Source organism: Bos taurus, chromosome 2, assembly GCF_002263795.3.
Source record: "Bos taurus isolate L1 Dominette 01449 registration number 42190680 breed Hereford chromosome 2, ARS-UCD2.0, whole genome shotgun sequence".
In the NCBI taxonomy this organism is placed as follows: Eukaryota; Metazoa; Chordata; class Mammalia; order Artiodactyla; family Bovidae; genus Bos; species Bos taurus.
This window is the reverse complement of record NC_037329.1, coordinates 94,107,370-94,132,536: the sequence shown is the minus strand read 5'-3', so window position 1 is coordinate 94,132,536 and position 25,167 is coordinate 94,107,370. Positions and strand designations below refer to the sequence as shown.

Sequence of the window (25,167 nt, the reverse complement as noted above, 5' to 3'; positions counted from 1 at the left end):
AGTCAGACACGACTGAGCGACTGAACTGAACTGAACTGATAGCATTCTTGCTTGGAAAATCCCATGGACAGAGGAGCCAGGTGGGGTCACAAAGAGTTGGACACGACTGAAGCGACTTAGCACACAGCACACACACCAGCTGTCACAAGTGCCCTAGAAAGCGATGAGGAAGACAACGCATCCCCCAAGGTCCTTGTGTCCCTTCTCCCAGCCCCTTGGTGGCAGTAGGGAGACGCAAAGAGAGGAAAAGTTTAACAGACTGTGCGGAAATGAGCCTCGGTAACCAGCAGGCTGACTGAGAACAGGGCTTTGGTCAAGGCCACCTCAGGTTCAAAGCTTTCTCTGCATTCCCTTCATTACTAGAGTTGGTCGCTCTCTAGCGAGTTCCAGAGGACTCCAGTTCAGCGTCCAGTTAATGAGTCCTGCCGCCTGAGAAAGAAATTGCCGCTATTGAAAGCCAGACCTGGAGCCCTATCACTCCTCTTCCGGATGAGAGCCTTTGCCTTTGGGTACATCAGTTAATGATACTACAAGGGTTCAGTTTTGCACAATTACACACACAAGACAAAACAAGCTTGTGGTGTGTGTGTGTGTGTGGTGACATAGCTCTAGCTCACCCACATCTTGTTCTTGTGCTGCTCCCCGCAATTGAGCCATCAAGAGTTATACCCCCCTCCCAAAGAATTATACCCTAGCCTCATGCCCAAGAGGCAGGAGTCCTGGATTTTTGGCAGGTTGGAGAAAGTGCAAAGATCTCCTGTATGGCTGTCACACTATCCATTATGCTCAGAGTCACACCACTATGACCACTTGGTCTAAGCGCACAGTAGAAATCAGGGTAACAACTCTTAAAAGAAATGGTGTTTTGGACTAATGGGTCTTTTGGCTTCTCTTCTACTTGCCATTCCTTACTGGAGCCACTTGGGGCTAGTAGCTTCACCTGTACATTGAAACCTCCCACTGGAAAACCACCTTATCTACTACCCTTCCTCAGGTCACATTAGCCCTGAAGCTCCTCAGAAAGGAGCTGGGTGCATCCTTCCAGCTGGGTAAGCCTGCTCCTCTCAGGGCCGTGGTCATGGTGGGGGCCCCAGGTACAAGGTCCCAAAGACTGGGGCCTTTCCACTGGCCTGTGGGCTGGCTTGTGGCCGTTGGAATATTTTTGTCTGTAGCACAATACCGGGCATTGACCTTAAAGAATGTGTTTTTACATGAATTTTTTAGTGGAAAACATAAATAAATAACAGCAAGGCACAGCACAGTCACTCTTTGAAGAAACCAAGTGGAACTCATTAATCATGGAGAACAGGGCTCTGTCTGCTGAACTCAGGGACAGAATTAACTCCCGGGGCACAGTGGCCACAGTCCCAGTGAGCTGCGACTTATAGCCAGGCTCACATTCTCCACAAATGGGCATTGAAAAAGTCCCTGCAATTAAGATTTCCTCCGGTTAAGTGTCCTAAAGTTTTCCCCTGCAAGCACTCCCCCTAATTTAGAGAGACAGAGACAGAGATTATGTGGCTTGTGCGCATGATAGGGGATATAAGGCAGGCTGTCCACTAGCTTGTTAGCATCTCAGATGGAGGCAGGTTCACTGTAAAAGGTAGACTCCAGGCTTCCAAGGCGTCTATTATAAAGTGTAAACAGGCACAGCACTTGACCCACATATTCTGTTCCAGAGAAACGTGAACAAAGAGGCAACTGTAAGGATGTTCATTACAGTACTGTTTATCATTGTAAGGAAAACTAGACACAACCTGAATTCCCACCAGCAGGGAAGCAGTTAATAAACTATGGTACATCCACATGATACAAAATGCTGGACCACATTTAAAAAGGATTGTGTAAGCTTGTCGGCATGCAACAAAGTAGCCCCAAGACTGTCAAATGAAAAGAAGCACATTATCCAGCCAGGCGATCCAATGCTGATACTGTTTACACGAAACCAAAGCAAACTGCATAATTAGACATGAACATATACATTTGTAAAGGTATAAAACAAGTCCTGAAATTATATACCTTGAACAATTTCTCATGGTTCCCTCTGGGAGGGGAGTGGGACTGGTTAACAACGAAATGAACTTTAAAAAAAAAAAAACGATTTGCAGTTTTTGAGGCTATTGCCATGAATAACTCTCAAGTTGAAAAGAAATGAAAGGAAGCCTAGTCAGATATGAACCTAAAGTTTCCCACAATGACCTTCTTCAGTATCAATAACCACTCTGGCCATGAGCCTCCAAGAATAGGTGTTTTCTCCACTCAATGACCAGTCCTGCCTCTGGCTTGTCTGTTGCTGACTCTTCAAATGGCCTTTCCTATTTCTTGGCTTGATGCCCACGGGACTTTAGTTTTATTGGGAGCTTGGAGGTCAATGACAGCAAAGCGCAGGAACAACTATTTTATTGGAAAGAGAGTAGAAGGATTCTGGGTCTCTTGCTCACTGGCCTTGGGTCAAGAATGGATTCTGCTGTTTGCCCTGAAGCACCAAGACTGTGCATTGTGCCAAGCAGAAACCATACTAAGAGGGGGTCTGTTCTTTGGCAAGTGCCCAAATCATGTGTCCATTCCAGGCTTAAGTTTGGGGCCAAAAGGAACTCCTTCCTCCACACAGTGCAAACGTAGCCTGGCTGTGGCCTGTGGCCCGATGCCTTCTGAGGGTCCAGGTGTCTGATGATATCTAACCTGAAGACATACTCCAGTGCACTTGATCTGTGTCAGGCTTCATTAAATCCTACACTATTCCTAGCCTTTAGTTTATTTATATAAGGCGATCTTTCCCCTGCTGATCATAAGGCCATCAGCTGGTGCTTCTCCTCTCCCCTCCTTTTCCTCTGGTTGGCTTTGTTTTGTGTTTTCTTTGGGCCCTCACTGAAATGGATGAAAGGCAAATTACAGCTGCAAGAGCCCCAGTGATGCACACAAAGAGAAAACAAGCCGCACCTACAGATCTGCAGTTTGGCTCAGATGTGGAGATCACAAAGCGGACAAATTAAAACTTAAAAAATGAAGCTCTTTTCATCAGAGATGATAGAAAGGCCAACAACATTTGTGCCAAACAACTGCACAGTCTGTGAAGAGAGGTGATGAAAACAACCCAGGGCCATAGTCGACTGGCCGGGGTGTGGGTATCTGGGCCAGGAGGGCAGGGTCTTGCTTCAACCACAAGAATGCACATTTAAACCATCATAAAGGGCCAGGTAGGCGCCAAGACAGATCCAACTAGGCCTTGACATCTGGTGTTTATGATCCATGGAAATACAATTTCTGTAACATTTATGCTTGGGTTAGGTCTGAAATACCATACTGATAACAGTGCTGTGTTGACGCCTAAGATCAGAATCGTAACAGTCTCTGCTCTTTTGGGGAAGAGAGAGAATGTGTATAGACCAAGCCTTGGGATCAGAACCAAGGCAGGAAAAGCAGTGGTGAAATTCTCAAAGGTGGCTGCAAAAACAGTAATGCTAATAAAGCATACACGATGGCTAATTTAATTCACTGGCAAATCTGGTCCCAGGCCAGCTTATGAAAATGTTGACTGAGCCTGACTCTTTGTTGGAAATAAATGCTTCTGAGATGTTTTAATTTTCATCCTTTGCCACCAGGAACAAATGGCTTTAAGGATAGCCAACTGCTATGTGGACAAAATGGGTCATGATGCTCATCGTTAGAGGTAAAAACAAGGCTCTGCTCATGGACATTCAACTCTATTCTCCTGCAGAGGACAGACAGTGACATCTCTAGTGAGCCAGCTGTAGCGACTGCGGATCTGAAAACCCAGAAGCCTGTTTTCTTTAGCACCACTTGGGCAGGTTGATAGCTGTAAAAAGCACTTCTTCCTGGCTCTAGGTTTAGAAAGGAAGAAAAGCAGGATCCTGGCAGAAATAGGCTCTTTTGGACCTGCTCCTTTCCTTGGGGGCCATTAGGAATATTCTCAGACTCTAAGGGTTTGGGGTTGATACTTTTAATACACCCCACAAATATAGGGGGGTGGAAAATTCTTCCATCATCACTTTTGACCACCATCTAGAAACACTGAATTGCTGTGAGGCTGTCTTTCCTAGATCTTCTCTTTTTCTTTCCCCTAATAACTCTCTGATAAAATATTTTATATATCTATGTCACTAAATATGGACTTCCACAATGGCTCAGTGGGTAAAGAATCTGCAGGCAGAGTAGAAGACACAGGTTCAATCCCTGGGTCAGGAAGATCCCCTGGAGATGGGAATGGCAACCCACTCCAGCATTCTTGCCTGAAAAATCCCATAGACAGAGAAGCCCGGTGGGCTACAGTCCATGGGATGGGGTTGCAAAGAGTTGGACACGACTGAGCACATAAACTCATAGTCATAATTCATGTTACTAAATATTCAATAAAGAGAACCAAATACTCATCAAATACTTCTGAAAAGATCTGGCTTTTCAAGTAAGTTTCCCCAAGTTCCTCTCCTCAAAGTTTTTATAGAATATTCCTTTTATAAAATTTTCCACCATGATATTTCCAGGTTCCCAGTAATCATATAATTATCTTCATTACTTGCTCCAAAGTCTGGAATATCTTTGAGCCTTGAACATACTGTAAGTTCCCGTTTGGTCTGGGAAAGTGCTCATAAATTGGAGATTGACGTCCCCGTGGAAGTAATAATTTGGTAGGCAAGGGGTAAGATGTTGCCACTTCTTCTCCAAAGGAAACTATCTGTCTCTGCAGAGCTGAGAACATGATTCAGCTTTGCTAGTCCCAGCCCCTGGGGCCTTGTGAAAGTAGAGTCCCATCTCCAGGGATTTGCCATCAAGAGAAATTTTGTGGAATCACATGGAGTAATTTAGCACTTAGCAACTTTTGCAAAATCCCACACCAATCATAAAAGCTGGCTCAGCTGCACAAATTGGATAAAACTCCTAACAAGCAGTAGTAATAAAAATAAAAGGAGAAGTTGACATTCAGCTCAAGGAGAAAACCCACCTACTTTCCACAAAAATGCCCTCTAGCTCAGAAGGTGATGTATAAACTTTGCAAACATCAGTTTGTTCAAAGCCTACATCTGAACTTTGTTCTCATAAGCCAAGGTGGGAAAAAAAAAAAAAAAAAAACAGATGTTTGTATAAAAATATCATCATTTTATTACATTCCACACAATACATTTTCAAATAGTTTTCAACGTCCACAAGGTATTTTGACACACAGGCAACTGAGCAATGCAAGAGATGTCACAGTTATAGGGCAAGGGGATAAGAATAGGAAGTAAAAATCTTTAAGTTTTCTTGTTTTGCTGTTGTTCTTTGGTAATTTTCGATTATTTAGGTGTTTACTTGCCTGCTAGCTTCATTTTTAAAGACGCAGTCTTCTTAAAGATGGGGTATCAACCTCAGAAGTATTACTGGATTTCCTATCCTATTCTGGCTTTAATCCCAATAATGTGGGACAAGAGAAAAGATAATTTACTTTCAGCATTCTGTTTTGTCAATGGCAATGCTATGATCCTGTTTTTCTTTCTTCTGCCTTCACAGGCAATTAAGGGATAGCAATTGTTAGCATAATACCAAGAAAGGGATTTTTTTCACTCCAGAGATAAGTGTTTCCCTCCTGGAACTGTTAACATGAAAGCTCTACTAAGGCAAAAACTTTACCAGCCTGAGCTAGACCTTCCTTTCATTCATTTATTTTTTAATAGTTGCTATCACCTCTTTGTCTTCTGAGAAGCAACTCTAAACATGCATGCATGCATTCACCTGTCCAGTCTATTTTTTTTTTTTTAGAAGAGAGGGACCCTTCCCTTCCTCCATGAAATACAGAATTTTGCTTTTTAAAGCTGCAAGGCATGACATTACAGAACAGCTGCCCTTTTAGCATAGTACCTGGATAATACTATGAAAGCTGCTGGGGCCGAGAGAGTGGAGAGAGACAGAGAGAGAGAGAGAGAGACAGAGAGAGAGATGTGACATCCCCAGCTGAAGTGCATTATGGGATTCACAGAGATTTGAGCAGTCTCATATTCTCAATAACAGCATGTACATAAAGATGATGCCACCATGGGGCATCAGATAAAGATACAGCAAATTCACAAAGTTGTTCTTCTTTTAGAGAAGGGAAATCCTCATGGGTGTATGGTAACTCAGACAGTTGCTACACCGGCCGGACTTCTCAGGTGTAATTTCCTGACACCATGCTTCCATGGGGTGCTTATAGGGATGTCAATCATTTCAAGGGAACGCCTGGCCCCAAACACCTCACTGGATACGGACACCCGAGATAAAAAGCCCTCATGATGGGCATGAAAGTCATTGTAAGGTATCCATGGTACCCTGCCACCCCTCCTCTCTCTCCCCCTCTTTCTTTCTCCATCTTCAGCTGGGGTAAGACACGTCTTGAAATCTCAAGGTAGCTCATGCTCTAGGCTTTCATCTTCCTTTTTTGGCAGGGCTGCTGTGGTTGAGACAGACTAGCTCTTTGAAATAGAGTAAGAGTGGGAGAGCACCATTCTTTCAGGAGGATGAAACAAACCAGATGCGAAAGTTGAGTGTGCGTTTGTTGGAGGAACCTATGTGAATATTCCAGAAGAATGCTAAGTCTCTCTCCCGCAAGCAGCCAAAAAAATCATTAGTATTTTGTTCTCAGAAGGTACCTGGAGGCTTTCAGCCCAGGCAACCATCTTTGGAGAGAATCTTACACTTCCCCAGTGGATTCCTAGCAGGAAGGTGAGAAATAAACACCCCCAAGCCTAAGCCCCAGTACACTGAGAATCTTGTTAAAATATGCATTTTCTATCAATGAAATTGGCTTCATTATTGAATCTATCCTTCATACAATATCATTAGGCAATTTATCTCTAACATCCCTCTCCCTGCATTGCTTAGAGAGGACAAATGGGCAGCAACGGATTTATCTTCCTTATACCTTCTCCTGACGAAGCAGTAACATCTGGAAATGCCAGGCCAGCCTATGAGGGTGTATTTACCAGATGCCATGAATGCTTTAAGGGGTAGCACATTAGTACATTTAAACAAATGGTAACTTTTTATTCTCTCATAATATTCAAATAAGTCAGGGGAACAGCCTTTTATTTTAGTGGCTATAGATTCAGGCACACATTAACACCATGAAAGGAAAGCAAATGACCCCCTTTCCCCCATATTTTACAAATGATATTAACCATGATCCATATGATACCAAAGAATACACTTTTTTAATCTTCTTACTCCACCCCATCCCCTAGTGGGCAGAATGAACCCCCTGGGGTGAGGGTTGTTTTTTTTTAAAGACAACATTTCAGTCCTTCCTTCTCCACTTCCTCCTGCTCTCAACAGGCTACTGCTTTTTCATACATCAGTCTCAGAATGGTTATTCTCTATGACTTATTCCAAGATTGGACTTAACTGATAAAAGCTAAACATTCATTATGAGCTTCTCTTTTATAAGGCAACATGAGACAAATTTGCTTCAGGGCTGGAAGTAAGGGATGGTTCCACAGGCACCCAATGGCTGTTACTGTGTAACTTCAGAGACACCCCAGACGGGACTAGCTAGGAGTCATGTCTGGTCTGAGTGCAGTGGGAGAACCTTCTCTTGGGTCAGGTGGGTGGGGCCTGGGGACAGGGATGGGAGGGGCCACATTTCTTCTCATGTGACGTCTAGTTTTAGGTACCTGGAGATGACAATGGTAAGCCAACAGAAATCCAGCCAGAGCTAGATAAGGCAACAAAAAGCTTCAATCTCTTCTCCAAGTAAACAGAACTAGTACAGTATATTATTTTCTGGAACATGTACCCCTGGAGAAGTAACACAAGAGTTAAAGGGGGCCCTCTCTGAACACACTCACACACTCCCCCCCACCCCAATGAACCAGTCTCTCTCTCACACCCACGCACACACAGAGCTATTCACAGGCGCAAATGTATACTATGTACAAACACACAGATCCGGGTTTCCCCTCAAGTCTCCTGGCAGACTGCCCACCAGAGAGGAGGGATGGGCTAAGGCAAGGGGAAGAAACAAGGAACCAGTCTCTGGAAGGAAACCAGCTGAGCCGTGAGTTGTGAGGTGCTTAGGGGCGTGTCTCTTCTCGTATTCCAAGATGCAGCATTGTAGAGTTGGGGTTGGGCGGTTTGGAATCAACAAAAGGAAAACAAAAGAACCCGAGGAGAATGGTCGGGATGGATACGAGCGCACAGGGTTTGGGCCCAGAGACAGAGATGTCTGAGCGTTCACACAGAGACTAGGCGAGGAGGAAAAAGTGCAAATCGAGGCAACGTGTTTGCAGTCTTTCTTGTTTGATTTGGGTGCGGTCCTTGCTTCGGCCCTCAGCAGTGCGAGCTGCGGTCTTGCTCTAGCTTAATGGTTAGGGTGGGTTCCACCGCCAGAGGGGCCCCGTTGGTGTAGTGGGAGGTTTTGTAGGTGATGGAGTGATCAGTCTTCTTGGCCGCATAGCGGAACCGGTGGTAGTGGAGCACCAGGGCCAGCGCGACGGAGACCAGCACCAGCACGGCGCCCCCGGCGGCCATAACGTAATACCAGTAGGCTGGGATGGGCTGCACGGGCACCGTGTCCACTGTGGGCTCGGTCCCCGGTAGGAGGGTGCCCCCTGGTGGAGAGACACAGAAGAGTGTTGCTAGGCTGAGAGCATGCAGACTAATCCAAAAACTAATTAAAAAAAAAAAAGAAAAGAAACACACACATATTTTGGAGTGGATAGGGAAGGGGACAGGGGAACAAGATGGTACTGAGTATTTAGGGTGGGCCAAGCACTTTTCAGTGATTGATATTACCTCCTACTTACAACCCTATCAGGTAGGTACTCTCGGACCCATTTTACAGATGGGGAAATAGAGGCTCAGAGAGGTTAAATGAATGGTTATATAGCAAGTAACTGGTGAGTATTGTATTCAACCAAGAGCTGTATGATTCCAAAACTCTTTTCTTCTTTCTGTTAAACTACGATACTCTATAATATGCAGAAGCATTATGATTCTCTCTCTCTCTCTCTCTCTCTCTCTCTCTCTCACACACACACACACACAGGAATACATTCAAGTGATGTTAAAATGACTTCTGGGATTCCATAGGACTGATTCTCTGAATGGGTGGAAATAACAATATTTGGTCTGGCTGGCCAGCATTCTCAAACAATGTATTAATTACGCTGGCTAGACTTGAAGGGGAATTCCACTTTGGTTTGCCAAGGCTTCCATGCCCACTGAAATCAGCCTGGTCTTGTCTAAACAGGTCAATTACCACTGTCAAGCAATGACTAACACATCTTCATTTTTTAATTGAATGGAGGATTTAAAAAGCTGATTGGAAGGATGTTGCAACCAAAAAATGTGGGTGCAAAACGATAGTAGGTATGTGAGAGCGACAGTGAATAAGTGAGAGCAACGGTAGGGAGAACATTCTAATCACAGAAAAGATAGAGGATGGAAGAGAAGCTAGCAGAGGATTTACAAGGCAACCACATTCACTGGCCAGCCTCTGGTTGCCATGGAGATGATGTCGTAGATTTAAGCCCAGGGTAACTCTGGGGAAAGGCTGGCTGGAGTCCCATTTAATGCAAAACAGTGCTACAACTTGATTCTCCCAACGATTTACATCAGATGAGAATCTGGCCCAAATGGGACTAGGAGCTTTTGAGCTTGCCAAAACTAGACATGATCTTTACTTCTGAAAAATGATGTATGCTTAACCTATGAAAAATTCCTCCCTAGCTGCTTACATCAAGTAGAGGTGGCCAGAAAGATGTGTCCTCTCTATCCGTGGAATATCCCAGGTGGGAGCCACAGTGGTGGGGGAGGAGATGCTGCTGCCTTCTCCTTGGTCCTAACCCTGTGGGTGCATCTCTGCTCGACGCAGACAAGGCTTATTGATATTTTCATGCCTCCCTCACAAGACGTGGAGGTCCTCAAGCAGAAGCACTGGCTCTCATCCTGGTTTCTACCTCAGGATATGTATGCACCAAGAAGGCTCTCCATAAATGCTTGTGATTAAAAGACTGAACGGAGGTGAAGACTCCTATTTCTGAGTCAGTGTTTGCCAACTCCTGCAGCCTGAACCCCGGAGCACCTCTCTTTGATTTGGGGGATAGCTGAGGGGTGAATCAGACCTGAGGCCTTCTCAGAAGTGTTAGAAAAGTGAGAGCATTTTTCTTGGAAAATCTCTCAGAGCCTGTTCACTTTTCCAGCTCTTAATCACTGACTCCTCTAGTTTCAGGGAATCCCCTTGTGCTAGGGTACAGGGTTCGTCGGTGCCTCTGAGCCCATCAGAAGTGCCACAGGGTTGGGAGGAGCTATGACAAGGATGTGTCACCAGCACACACCCTGGCAGCTGCGGCCGCCGCCCCTGGGGTGGAAAGGATTCCAGAACCCCAGGGTCACCACCACGCCCCTTTTTACACTGTCTTCTTCCTTACCTCCTCCTCTATTTGTGTTCACTCCCAGACCATTTCCACCTTTTAATAATTTCATTACTGTAGCTGAGAAAGCTCCCTCCCTCCAGTCCTCCTCCCCTCCCTCCCTCTTTTTGTGACCATATTGAAAATTATGCATGGAAACAGAAAGAGAAAGCAAAGCCCTGAAAACGGCTCCTTGAAGTGGCCAGCTCGTGAGTCATAGGACGTGGTGTCAACTCGTTATGCAGGTCACCAAGAGGATCTGCTGCCTGGCAACCATCCTGCCGATGGCTTTTCATGTGGGCTCAGAAGAACGCACGAGAAACAACAAAGTGTGCAGAGATGGACTCCAGATTCCTCCGGGCCACCTGCCTCTCCCCAAAGGGTGTCCTCGGGTCTGCCTCTGATTTCCATTTGGCTCCACAGTGAGACCCACCCTCTAATGAGGCCGCAGCTCAGCCATGAGGGGAAAGGAAGGCAGTAAGTCCACAGGGATTAACTCCCCCTCTGAAGCGCCTGACCAGACCACAGAGCAGGAGCACTCATTTGTGTCAAGCATAAAACAGTCACAACTGCTCTCGCCCCACTGTCACCACATCATCTCAGTTCAAAAAGCTGCTTTCCCTCAGCCACAATGCTGGTTCTCAACACTAAATACACTGCCTCATCTCCCACCCCCAGGGCTCAACACGCTGGGGCTGAGGCCTTCTTCACTTGACTCCTAAAATGTTGCTTATGATAGCCACAAAGCTGGGGCATGGTGGGGAGGATCTAGGGGACAGTAGAGAACCCGCCTGCCAAAGATAGAGACATAAGAGACTCAGGTTCAATCCCTGGGTCAGGAAGATCCCCTGGAGGAGGGCATGGCAATCCACTCCAGTATTCTTGCCTGGAAAATCCCATGGACAGAGGAGCTTGGTGAACTACCAGACCATGGAAGTTGCATAGAGTCAGACATGACTGTAGCAACTGAGCACTGGAGAAGAAGTCACGTTATGTGGGTTACAGATTCAGAATCAGAGCTAGAAACCTGGCCTCAAGTTCTGCTCTGCTCTGGAAGACAATCCACTTTCTCATAAAACCTTCCTCCCATTTCCTGCTAATACTCCCCTCCCCAGAAATGATCACTATGTAGAAAATTTTAGTGACAGAAGCCATTTGGTGGACGACATCATATTGGCTCCTTAAACATTTTCCTTGGACATTTGTTTGGAGAAATGAGAAAATATACTATGTGAATTTGTGTTTTTAATGTTAAGACAGTCAGAAAAGACGGGATACAGCTAACAGTCCTCCTCTCATCCCCCTCAGGCAATTTTTGATGACCTGCAGTTGGGGGCCAGAGTTTCTTAGGACCTTCTCCAGCTAAAGAGACTCAACTCCCACAGGCTGCTGCTTTAGAATCTGGCTCTGCGGCAGTCTTCAAGGGCTGTATGCTAATGAGGCTGTGGTCTGCCAGCCAGAGAAAAGGAAGGTCAGTAGGGCTTAAGTCCTTTTCCAGAGCACCTTCCTAGATAAGGGCAGCAATCCCAGGAATGTTGGATGGATGGATGAATAGATGGGGTACGGGGGTGGAAGGTGGCTAGACAAATGAGTGGACAGCTGAATGGAGGAATGCATATTGGACCAACATTCAGACTTCCTTGAAAAAACCTTGATGACCTAATGGTACTTCACAGAATAGTTATTCTTGGAAAGTGTTAGATTCTGTTACCTCATACCATGCCTCTACATTAAAATGCAAAAAGGTGCCCCCTTTGGGCAGATGCTGGTGAGTGGCTGCATTTTAGCCCCACTTGCCCCCTCAGCCATATGAGATGCCCGGGCCATTGCTTCACAACTCAGGAGCTGGAGACATGCCCCCCAGGATGGGAGAAAAAACTCAGGTGACTTCAACTTTGTCCAACACTGATGATGTGCTCACCTGAAGAGTCCCTTTGATTGTTCAAACTTCCCCCATGTACTCACAGACTTTGATTTCCCCCCAACTGAAAGATGCTTTCAATGCCTGTTCTATTTTTCATGAATTTCCACCTTCTAATTCTGTATACAGTTTTCTCATCATGTAAGATAATGAGAAACAGAAATTTAAATAGTCAATAATTCCAAGTGTATTTGCAAGGTTGAGTAGGCTTCCACCTGTAAAAGTTCTGAGCCTCCTGGAGAAAGGGGTGGTGCGAAGGTAAGAATTTAAATTCTGAGAAACAATAGATTCTAAGAAGTTCTGCACGGCAGGATAATACACTTGATCTTAGCCAAAAGGCCGAGAAGCGATATGGCAGTATAACAAAAAAAATTACACAGTAGGTAGGTTCTTTCCATTCCTGTTGTGCAAACAGGGTTACTGAATTAATAAGCAGCTGGGAAATGTGAGCATAACTACCGCTCTAATGAGTGGAGACTTCCTGGGTGCCAGGCATTGGACTACTTATCATCTTCATTCTTCATGTCTCTCAGATGGGAAAGTGGGGAACCTGAGAGGATAAGTGACTTTCTCCTGGTTTTGCCTGGAGGAAAACTGGGGAGGAGGACGGGGGCAGCACAGAGTGGAGCCCGAGAGATGGCCCAGAGCTTTCGGAGGAAGCGCACACGGCTGGGAAGCAGCGGGGTCAGGACTGGAAGTACATCGACCAAATCTCCGCCCGTGCTGGAACCCAGGGGTCAGAAAATGAAATCTGGCTCTCAGCCTATTTCTGTACATTTTGGAACACAGCCACCCTCATCACATATGGCTTATGGCTGCCTTTGTGCTACAGGCACAGTGAGCCCCAGCCACACAGAGTGTCATAGAGCCCAACATGTTCACTATCTGTCCACTGACAGAAAAAGTGTGCAGACTCGGCTCTAACCACGTGGGGTGGAACAGGAAGCAGACCTCTCCCTTTCTGCTTCTTTCTTGTGTCTGAACCTGTCTGCGGATTGTCTCAGTCAAATTCTCACTGAATCACCAAAAAGCGAAAACATCTCCTGCAGCTAAGTTTATGAAATGTCCTCCGGACCTGGAGGAGTCACCCAGGTTTCCAAGAGAAATGTTTCGAAAGATACCTAATGTACGTAAATCATCTCTCTTGGAGCGGGGAAGGAGGGTTCATTGCAAATCAGAACTGTTTCAGGCCTGGCCTGTCTGCAGTCTCGCCTGTGTAGGTTGAAAACAAAGAGCTGGAGAAGGGGCATTTCAGTTAAAACATTTATTTAATTTGTGAGATTAAACAAACAAAAGACAAAGCTGGCTTCTCTAGAGAAGTTTATAGAAGAGGGTCGAAGAACGTGGTCACGCCCACAGATCTGTTCGGAAGAATGTAGAAGTATAAAATCTCCCTTCGAAATGACTCTTCATTTGCCTGCACTCAGTGTGTGTATGTGTGTGTGTGTGTGTGTGTGTCGGGGTGGGGGCGGGGGGCGGTCATTGGGAGATTTCCACTCAGTTAGTAGGAAAGCTACTGCCTGCCCCCACCCCAAGACCTGCCTAAGACACCCCTAAACCCAGATCCGTGGCTGCCTGAAGTCTGAACACTTGTCCTCTCTTTGGTGGCACTTAGATTACTTCTTTTAAATTAAGGCTTGTCCTTTCTGTTCCTGGAGTGAGGGAAAGTCAGTGAAAAAAATTTTCTTCTCCCCTTAGAGAAACCGATGCTGGCGGCAGTTTAGGTGAATGGTAGACTTGCAGGGCAATGTGTCAGACCTCTGCGGCTCGAACCTCACAAAGGACGCCTTGGCGTCCCCTCGGGCAGCAACAGCAGCCGGGCAGTTAGTGGTTCACACGCATCTCATCCCCAGGCTCCCCCGCTCAGCAACACCTAGCTCTGATCTGGCAGCTGGGGACCTCAGGGGGAGGGGTCCAAGGAGAAGGAGTCACACCCCACAGCTGCCTATCTGGAGTCCTGGCAGGGGCTGGGAATACTTCTCTGCCTTTCATCAGAGGATTACGGCGAGAACGCCATTTAACCCTCACTGCATCTTGCAAGTGCTTCTAGTCAAGAGAGCTGTGGGAGAAAGGGATGCCAGAGAGAGGGGAATTTGAGGCTCATCCCAGGTCTTGTGCCCTGGCATAGGGGGCATTACACTGGGGAGCAAAGTCTCAGGGAGGCAGCCTATTGGCAGATCAACCAGGGATAAGGGTGGGGATGGAAAGATGGGGAAGAGACATGGCAGAGATGGACCAGTTGGTATGAAATAACCAGACCTGAAAACCTGAGACACAGGGTCAAACCCTAGGCATCTGTCACTGCCCCAAATGGGTCCCCTCTATGCCCAGGAGACAGCCTGTGCTGTCCTCTTTCTCCTAGTTTTACCTGGATGAAAACTGCAGAAGACTGAACGAAGGGAGGCCCAAGAGATAGGGCCAGCAGCCCTCAGAGCTGGTCTGAGACATAAAACCCACGCTCACAGCTGTGAGCAGGAGCTACTGAAGCTCCGCCATCAGTGGTTGACGCGGCACTTTTGAATCCTTCACGCTCACTACCACCCATGCCTGGGACTCCCATGGGTCTCTCTGCTCCCGCTCTGTTCGAAGCCCACAGCCTCTAACAAGAACAAGAGCTCTTGCTTCCACTGCAACCTGCTAAAAAAAACTACCTGGTAAACAACCACAGAACTCAGATTATGGGCTTTATATATTTTTACTGGCTTCCTTATTATTCTTTTTACTCGTACTGAAAAAAGAAAGCATTGGTTAAGAAAAAATAATCCATCACCTTAATTACACCACTTTTCGGTTCTCTATCCCACCCCCACGCTTTACACAGTTTTTCATTTGTTAAAGCTCAAATTCTAGAAAAAGATACATGATGACACTATGTCTATAGCCACTGCTTAAAAAAAAAAAAAATAAAAGCACACCCAGGCTACATTGTTTAGAACAACAGCAAGAAAGTCTTTTTAAACATCACATGACAACACAGCTTATTCATTCCATCTCCTCCTCGTCCCCTCTCTACACGGCTCTCTTTTTCAGTGTGGCTTGTGTCTCTTCACTACTGACTCATATGCTGGGACACAATCAAAGCATATATACCAAGCAGAAAACACAAGGTGATTCGAATAAAAAGAAAACGTTCCATGGCAAGAGATGAGTAAGAGGCAGAAAATGAAAGACACTTCAAAATATAAAAGATCAAGACTATCTAATAAGCCTCAGTCCAGAAGCCACTTTTGTTGCATTGCCTTAAAGGTTTACCTAGCATACATTGGTCTCTCATAAAGAATGAGATTGCTTCTGTCTCATGGTAAATTTATAATGGAAAAGAAAAACAATCTACATTCAAAAAAAAACCATACTAACAATATATGCCTGTTGTTAATAGGGTTTCACCATCAGCTTTCCATATCATGCTTGCCCAAACCTGATTTCTCTGTTTCTCTATTTGAGTGAATAGCCTGGTTTAACTCCCAAGGCATTCACTCTCCCACCAAGAGAAGGCTGCCACCGCCCTGACCCGGAGAGGTCAGTAGGTTAGGTAGAGCGAACGTCCTCTTTCCTCTCCCAAATGGAAGGTTTCGCTCAAGTCAAAACCCAGAGATGTCTACTGAAGTTAGAGGGGCTTTAGCCCCCTTCAACCCTGGCCCTGGGTTCATCTGGCTACCAAGTCAGAGTTCCATATAAAACTTGCCGACGTGATCAACACTGTCCATTCTCAATTCCCATTCTGCCTTTGACTCCTGAGCCATGTCTCTGGAGTTTGGTTTCCTCCTTCCAAAGATGCTTGTTATTTCCCAAGACCACAGCCGTGGGCCAATCCATGCCACTCTAGGGCTGCCTGTGCTTAAGCCCCAAACCAGCCCATCGGAAGCAAACTGGAAATTCTTACCTTGGAGTCCCTAAGCCCTGTGTTTATTTTGGCTAAATGAGCACTGCAGCTCTGAGGCTATTTTATTTATATATATATTTTACAAGAGAACACGACTGGCCTGTGAAGCCTCATGGTAAACACAGCCTCTGCGACAGCACATGTGCCCTGGTTTGTTTATTCACTTACAGAAGCAAAGCACTTAGCCACTGAACTTGTCAGTCATGGACCTAGACATCCATGTTCACACAGCAGAGTGTCTGTCGTTGGGGCTGAGGGCCCTAACCAGCCTTTTCTGGGAGCTTTGAGTCTCAACAATCAAAGTCACGTGAAACAACATAAGCGAGTTTACTTCCCCAGCATCAACATTACCTTGGGTCCCGAAAGTTAGAACTTGAATTCAACTGTTATCCAAGCCGTTCAGTTTTGATCTCAGCTTTTCCTTCCGATACTTTTAGATTCACGTTAACAGACAATCTCACACCCAAGGAGCACCAACACATGCACAGGATACTCTTAATTCTTGAAAAATGTGCAGTGGGGAGTGGGGATGGGGCTCAGGGAGGCCAGGAAGGGTGAGGAAGAAAGAAGCGATATCCTAGATAGGTTTCCCATCCCCCCTCTCCCTCATCTACCGTCTTAGTGCTGTGGGTGATGAGTGGCAAATTGAGCGAGATGATTTGAAGTCAGAGAGCACATCTAGGTGGCAAAGCAGGAATCCATCTTTGTCCAGCCAGGAGCTGGACAGATTAATGAGAGCGAAGATAACGAGTCTAGACTTCAGATATAAAAATGACTTCCCTTATCTCTGAAATGCTATCACCTGTGGGGTTAAGGCCAGCCAATATAAACAGGGCACAGAAACCCTTGGGATTGTTTGCATAAACTAGGTTCTGTTATTAGGTGTGGGTGAGCGTCTCTGAGTGTGCTTATACACCCGGGCCAACTCATGGGAAGCATTTACAGAGTGGTTTCCAAATCCTTAGCACTGGAACCCGGCTGGAAACGTTAGCAGTGTCAACCAAAGAGGGTGAGATGTGAAATACACTGCATTTTAGCACCCCCAAGTTTGGAGGTTAGTTTTCCCTCCTGGGATAGGCAGGCATCCCACATTCCTCTCTCTTTGCTCTGTTCTCTACTTACTTTATTAGGGATAAAATGTCGCTTTCTATTTTTCAGTCCTGTATTTCAAGTGCTCTAATTCCAGGCACCAAATGAGCCTCCTTCTTCCCTTAACCAGACGCCGTCTCCAGATTTCTGCAACCTTCTCCACTTAGGACTGCCATTCCTCATGTCTTTCCCCTAACTTTCTTCTCTTACACAGCTGTGTACCTCGCTGAGGGTTAATTGAGACTGCTGCCTTGGTGCCCTGTGACTGGAAAGAAACCATCTTTGGTCGAAAATAAATCATTGCCACCTCATTTCACTTTTAATTTACTACTGACTTTTTTTCTTTTTTTTTTTGGTTCAGTCTCCCCCACAGTCTCTCTTTTCTCACCACTCATGCATTTTCAGCCTCATTGCTCTCCATTGGACAATGCAAAGCTGAAAGGTTTATCTGTAACCTATTTGTCTCTATTATAGGTTTCTAAACTTTAATTAAACCAGAGACAGCGAGGCTCTCAATTGCCCTTTCCCTGTATCTACAGGTGTTGCTGGCGCCATCTAGCGGTGAGGTGTGGCATCTATTTTTCTCTTGGGAGCTTTCTCAAATCTGGAGGCTTATCGCCTCCACCAAATTCACATCACATGGGAGGAAGGAAAAGGCATGCAGAAATTTAAAAATAACTTTTTTTTTTACCTTGAAAATTCTCACCTGCAAAAGCTGAGATGGGTTCTGGAAAAAAAACCAAAAAAATTTGAGTTAGATGAGAGGAATACATAAGGTGAACACAGTGTATGATGAAGATGAGTTTCATCAAGCTTTTTCATACTACCCCATGCCCGCCACAGGCTCTGGGTCTAACACATCATCGTCATGGGGGCCAGGTGGGAAGGATTCTCAAAGTTGCTTTGGAACAAAAAGTCCTTTATAGAGTAATGGGTCCCTGAAGCATTGTAATCAGTCACTTACCACTGATTACTTTCTCAGAGCCTGGATTAGTTTTAGATGCCGGGGGCCCAGAGAGTTGCCTGAAGGGACTAGGGCGGTCTCAGGTGCTTCTGACATCATCAGGCACACACACACCCGGGACCCATGTGCCAAGAAAAGCACTTGGTGAGTTATTACAGTCACTCTGCGGAGTGAATGTAGGTCTCCTTCCTTCTCAGGATTTCCTCTTGCTTTTGGGAATGTCCATGGCTCTGATGGGAGGTGGTCCATGGAGTGAACTAGATGACCTGGCTGCTCAGTACTTCTGTCCAAGGAGACAGTGTCCTTCCGGTGCTGGTCACTTGGCATGCAATGTTTAATCTTACAACTCTGGCATGTTGGGGCTTAGAGATATTAGCTTCAAAGCAAAATCTGAATTCTTATTTCACATGCCATGGCTCGTCCTGCAATTCATTCATGTAAAAGAACTGCCTGGGTAATTGTGTTATCACTCCAATATAACATATGTACTATTTCTGCTCACCAGTGAAGGTTTCCATTAAATCCATTAAACCTTTCCAGCATGTAATTCTGACTGGCAGTTGCTCTCGTCCTCTAGCATTTTCTTTGGTAAAAGCTGGAGTCTGATGATGCGGTCTTGGCACCCAGAATCTTCATATACTAAGTGCATGTCCCTTTCTGAATGGGAGCAGGGGTATAGCATTCCACCTCATCTGATACCTCTCCCGTCCTGACTGCAGCCTAAGCTCTAACTGAACTCACATCTCACCTCCTGCATGGACTGGTGCGACCCCACCCATTGGGGGAACAGCTGTGTTTGAAAACGAGGTGCTGCCTCCCCTTGTGGATCCCAGCCCTCGGAGGAGACATGAAGAGACAGATATTCACGTACCCATGCAGTTCTCCAGTGGGACATCGGTGCTTATCCGAATGTCATCAATGGCAATTTCTCCCGCACGTCCTTTTCCTATAACTCCCTCGAACACAATCTAGAAGCAGGAAAAAAAAGTTCCAGGGTTAACTGAGCTTCTTGGTGCAAACAGTGCAAAGATTTCCAATTTTCTGTTAACTGTAGCTTAAAATCTGTGTGTGTGTGTGTGTGTGTGTGTGTGTGCATGCACACGCACATGTGCCTTACTGCACCTGGTACACATCTGTTGACCACATGGCTCTGGTACTTGAAATCTCAATTTAAAATGAGTTGATTGAAATCAAATGCATATTTAAGGGGATTAGAAAATACATATATATAACTAAGCGGTGGGCATTGTTGTCCAGTAACTAGAGTTATTGACTAAAAGGACTACAATCAGAGCATGTTTAAAGGAGAGTTGAAATTTCCCTAGCCATGTTTAATTTTTTTCTTTTTCTCACAAATCTTTCAAACGCTCAACCCAGGTATTTGGAAACTCAAGAGGACATGAGCAGATAGGGGTACTGTGAGGAATGTAGTGTACAGGTTTGAATTACCTTGGCGGTAACAGTGTCTTATAGCTCCATTATTACAACTAGCAGGTAAGTGATTTTTCTTCACCACTAGTTTGCCGAGCACCTACTATGTGCCAGGCACCCTGACAGTTACAAAAGCTAAGAAGACAAGACCCTCTGCCTAGAGAATCTTACCGTCTAGTGGGTGAGACAAAAATACCAACAGGGAGTAGCTCTGCCACACATTGAGGTTTCTAAGTAGGAAGGCAGGGACTCAGGCTATTCTGCAAGTGTGAGAGGGACTGCAGGCTGCATGCAGGAGCCTCTCGGCTCAGTAGTCTCCAGTCAGCCCTCGATTTCGCCCTCTCTGGGTTCTCTCTGCAAACGAGCACATGTCCTCTGGCAAGCTGAGCGAGCAGTTGGCTGCCTCACCAGCCATCTGTTGCTGCCTCTCGTCTGGGGAGGAGCAGGTTAATGCTTTGGCTGGTTCTCAGTCACCTCTTCCACAGTGCCTACTCTACCCAAGTTTCAGCCACAGCTGCGCATCCCCATCTGTGCCTCAGTCTCTTGCTCTGTGAGGGCAGAGATAATAGAATTCAACTCCTGGAGCTGCAGGGTGAGAACTCATTCATTTAGGAATCTCTCTGGTCTGCTGACCACTAAGCACCAACAGCCACCTGAACACTTGGGAAGGGGCGGGGAGGCTGTTGCCCTCTCTTCCTCTGAGTCTCAGGGGTTCCCAGGGCCTCTTTTCTCCTGTGTGGAGGGTTTGTTTGTGTTTATTTTCTTGGCTTCTGTGTTCCTTTGTCAGCCTACCTGATAGCAATCTAAAATAAAATGGAGAGAAGAAACATTTGTTGGGGAAGATTTCAGCAGTATAAAAGGCAATAGGAGGAACAAAGAACCAAGTCTGGGTGTAGAGATAGGCACATTCTGAATAACAAATAAGAGTGTCATTTAGTTGCCATGGCAACGGGAGAAACACAATGAAAACAGCGGCGCTTAACCGCGTTCCCTAATGATGAATGGGCACGGCCTTTGAAATATTGAAACGCAGATCTCAAGGATCCCCTCGGATCTCCGTACCGTCTCCCGTCGCCACCCCACCTGGTACTCCATGTCGTAGCTGGGCAGAATGATGCGCCCGTGTTTCCACTCGCCGCCCTGGTCCTCGCGGATGACCCAGAGGAGCTTGCTCTCCTGGCTGGCTTCGCGCACCACCTGCAGCGCCACCCCGCGGCCGCCCGTGGCTTGGTACTGGAACTCCATGCACACGGGGCTCCGCGGCAGGTGGACCGGTGGGCTGATGAGTCGCGCGTACTGGCCCTCTCTCCGCCCATCACTCTGCAGCCGCAAGAAGTTCCTGTCATCTGGAGGGGAAAACAAACCCAAACAGAGGTCCCTGGTAAATGCTTGGGAAGGACACCAGCTGGCAGTTGTGGCCCCTCGGGGGGCGGGGGGTAAGCCGGGGCAGAATTTGGGTTGTCCTTTATTTACGAACTTGTTCTCCAGGCTCTGTGTTCCTTTCTTAGGGCTCTGATTCAAATGCTGCATCCCCTTAAGGCCCTTTCTTGAGTCTTTATGTCAAGAAGGTCCCTCCTGCCTATTTTCTCTGCATCCCTTCCTTTGTACCTTTTACATATGGCACCTGGTGCCATCCGCCTTAGGTCTTGGTTGGCTGTATTGGTGCTTGTCTTTTCCCCCTAGATTCTGAGAGGCCAAGCCCACGTTTTAATCATCATCAGCTTACCCAAAGGGCCAGGACGCTGTAATGAACTGAATAATAAGGGGTGAAGTGACTGCTAGACTACAGGATGGTTCTAGCCAGGTGGTTTATGCTCCAAGCCTTTATCATCTTGGCTGGGCACTGTCCAACTGGAAGACATTTACAACCTTCTGTCTCCAGCAGTGCTGGATGAAGCCTGGGCTCTAGTAACTGCAGCTCAGAAGCCCGGCATCCTTGTTCAAGCAGAGCAGGGAATGGTGGCTGAATAGGAGTGGGGGATGGTTGGATGGCATCATCGACTCAATGGACATGAGTTTGAGCAAGCTCCAGGAGATGGTGAAGGACAGGGAAGCCTGGTGTCCTGCAGTCCATGGGTTGAAAAGAGTCAGAAAGTTCTAAGCGACTGAATAATGAACAATAAAGGGGTGATGCAAGGGAGCTGAGACCCCACTCCGTTCCCTGCCCCACCCAGGGGAGGCCTGAACGTGGCCTTTCTGAGAGAGTCAGGCAAATACAGCCCCAATAAAACAGGTGTTGTCATCATCACTAACAAAACTATGTGTTTAGCAGAGAATATACACACATTGGGAGATGAAAGTTTCGCCCATCCAAATGTTTGAAGAATGTGTCTTTTGGCTGATGCACTTTTAAATACATCAGGTACTCTGTGGGAGGCAGAGTGCCCTGTTGGCAGACCCCATGCCTTGCAGACACAGGTGTGGGGACCTGCACCGGAAATCCAGTTCATGCAGGAGCATTTCGACCACTTGCAGAGAGAACAGGATGGCATTTGAGCAGAAAAATCTCACTGTCTCCTTTTGGCCCTGAAACATCTTATGTTGAACATTTCTGCAAGACGGCAGTGGCCCTTTCGCACCACATAACCAGCACATCAGACACCTCGGGATCATGTTAACCTGAGATGTGGGCACAGAGCTTTTTTGACTCAACAGGGACCGGGAACATCTTTGTCAGGGAAGGACAGGCAGGGACTCCAGAGCCCAGAATCAGCAGGGGACTCCTGGGCCACCCGTGTGCTGCTGTGTACCTGCCAACATCATCTTTCTAGTGAGAGCAGAGCCTGTGGCAGTGCTCCCATCAGTGGCCCAGAAACAGCTCCTTCCCTCCTCCTGGCCACCTCTCTCCCTCCTCCCTCTCTCCCCTAAGTCCTTTCTGGTTAGATTCTCCAGGGTTATTGTTCTGGAAGCTACCCTCCCCTGAAGTCAAATTAGACCAGTTTAAGATGCATAGTCAGGATTCTAGTTTGGGATACGTTAACCATCTAGAGGCACATTGGCCTAATACCCCACACCATGGGAGCTCTTCAAGGCCAAAGTCTGCATAGATAAGGAGGCAGCTGTCTACAACAAAGAATTTCAATGATGGTGATCTGCTGAGGAGGAGACACTGGTGTCACAACCAGACGCTCAAAGAACTTCTAAACCTATGCTTGTCCTATCAGATCTCATAACTACCACTATTAATGATAATAATTATAAGGCCTATTTGCATACTGCTTTACAGGTTACAAAGCATGTTGATCTGCCTTTATAATTTAATCATCGCTATATGCTTGTGAGCTGGGTCTTATGAATCTTACTATACACCAGATGCAGAAACCAAGGCTGGGAAAGGTTCAAGTGACTTGTCCAAAGTAGAAAGGCTAGTGAGTAGCAAAGCCGGACTGGACTTCAGGTTTCTCTGCCTTCGTGCAGCAGGCCCTTCACTTCAGCTGTGCCCCCGGTAACCCTGTCCCAAGTCCACGTGGTCAGTCACGTATGATTTAAGGCAAACTGGCTTCTCTACTGGGCGCTGTTCCCCTTTCTCCTTTTACCTGTAATTCTCTGCTTCCCTGCCCCCACCCCACCACTTTTGCCAGTTCTCCTCACCACTCTGTACATTTCAACATTAATGCCTCCCTTCTTTCAACAACTCAAGCATTTACTGACCATACCACTGATTTTACCTGGTTTTTAAAAAGACTGGAGGCCATTTTCATGCATTTCAGCTCCCCGCCTTGTACTACAATTAAATTGTTTGGTATATGTCTTTTCTATTTCCTTGGTTCGACTATAAGGTCCTGGCCTTACACACAGGAGGGTTAAGAATGCTTCTTCTCCCTGCCCCTAGATAGTGACACACACATATATATGACAAAATTTTCTGTTCCCATGAGTGAATGAACGATAAACACATGGATAAAGAATGTTACGAGGCTCTCTATTGGAAACAAGAACAGATCAGGAATCAGCTGGGCTCTGTAATCCCTCAGGTTCATATAATCTCATAATTCCCTTCCAATCTACTGAGCCAACAGCCCTTTTCAAAGGTGAGGTGGTTTTTTTGAGACGTTCTGCTTTTTATTAAGGAACGTTTATACTGAAATATGAGTATGTATAAGTAAAAATGCACAATAGCTTTTGCAAAGTAAATACACCTATAACCGATATGCAGATCTTAAAACAAGGTGAGCTGTGGAGGCAGCCAGTCCACTGAGCCGCCAGTGACAGCCCCCCAAACGCTCCCACGCTCCAGTCATTTCCAAGACTTTACTGCTTCCACCTCGTATATAAAGGGAACCAGATTTCAGAGACTTATTATTCAGCCTTCTTCCTTCACAGTTTCACAAATAAGACCCACTGGCTGTCTGAAAATTGCTTGGCAGAAATACTGTCACTTGTGTGAATTTACATTCTTAAGCAGCAGGGGAATCATAGCATAATGGTTAGAATTTAGTCAGTACAATGTGTGTGGAGGTGTAAAAAGCCAGGCTGGCTGGCTTTTCTCTGGGTCTGCTTTATTTACCCATCCTGTTGCTAAAACTTCAGGCACCGTGAGGCCAAAGGTGTCACAGACTGCCTCTCCTGGGGACCTGAACTGGCCCCCTCCCCCTCCCACTTTTCCTCTCTTCTCTTCTCTCTCTCTCTCACAATAAGATGATAATCACTGTGCATGATTTAAAGGGCCACTGGAAGACCAGGGAGTTAATGCTGGTGGCGTGCTAAGCACGAGCAGCTGAAGGATCATAACTCAGCGCTGACATCCGAGCTAATCCACTAGTTTGCAGAATCTCTAGACAAGCAGGCCTCTGAATTTCACTTAGTGGAATCACTTGTGCCCCACTTGTCTGTTAAGTGCTATGAGCTCGAGGGAAGAAAGATGATATGTAAATTTAAGGAATTAGCAGGAGACATCAGTCAGAAGGACGCTGAGCTGCAAAACGTCCCCGCCTGTCACTGAGAGGGACTGATTAGAAGCAGGACATCATGAAGGAATGACTTTGGTCAAGAGAAGCCCAGAGAGGGGGAGAGGAAGAGCAGGGGCAAGAGAACTGATGTGAGTTGAGCACCTTGAGGTGCCAGACATCATGCTGGGGGCTTCATCGCCTTCCGTAATCTTCCTGTGAAATAAGTATAATGTTTTCCATTTTTACCAAAAAGGAAACAGAGACTCAGAGAATTGAAAAGTGTGTCCCAGACCACTCCTAGAGAGGGATGGGAGTAGGATCTGAACCCTCATTGGACCGAGTAAAATCACCAGAGCCTCACCTCTCATGGGGGCTGGCATCCTAATGTTTGCTAATCTTTTAAAGGCTCAGTCTTCCCATCTGTGAAAGGGATACAATAATAGCAATATTGCATAGGGCTGGGAGGAGGAGGAAATGGAAAGAGCCTTTTAAAGTGCTTTGCATAGGAACAGGGGCACAGTAGAAGCTCCATAAAAGCTATGATCTTTATTTCAACTACCATCCCTGAACACTCTGCCTCCTGTTATTGTTCAGCCACTAAGTCACGTCTG

General features: G+C 46.3%; 1 protein-coding gene and 1 pseudogene across 7 annotated transcripts in view; both read right to left on the bottom strand.

The window, feature by feature from the left end:
* The window catches only part of NRP2 (neuropilin 2), a 120,209-nt gene that overhangs the window by 15,418 nt on the left and 79,624 nt on the right, over window positions 1-25,167 (bottom strand). Inside the window, exons 13-16 of one of the 7 annotated variants that reach the window (XM_005202753.4) lie at window positions 20,751-21,013; window positions 19,108-19,204; window positions 17,964-17,999; window positions 5,095-8,576 (exon numbers count right to left, since the gene is read on the bottom strand). In XM_005202753.4, coding sequence (XP_005202810.1) covers window positions 8,296-8,576; window positions 17,964-17,999; window positions 19,108-19,204; window positions 20,751-21,013 — 677 coding nt within the window. In that variant the 3' untranslated portion in view covers window positions 5,095-8,295. The other 6 variants (XM_005202755.3, XM_024977265.1, XM_059876280.1 and 3 more) reach the window with 6 other exon arrangements.
* LOC112443681 (uncharacterized) lies at window positions 12,543-12,651 on the bottom strand (annotated as a pseudogene).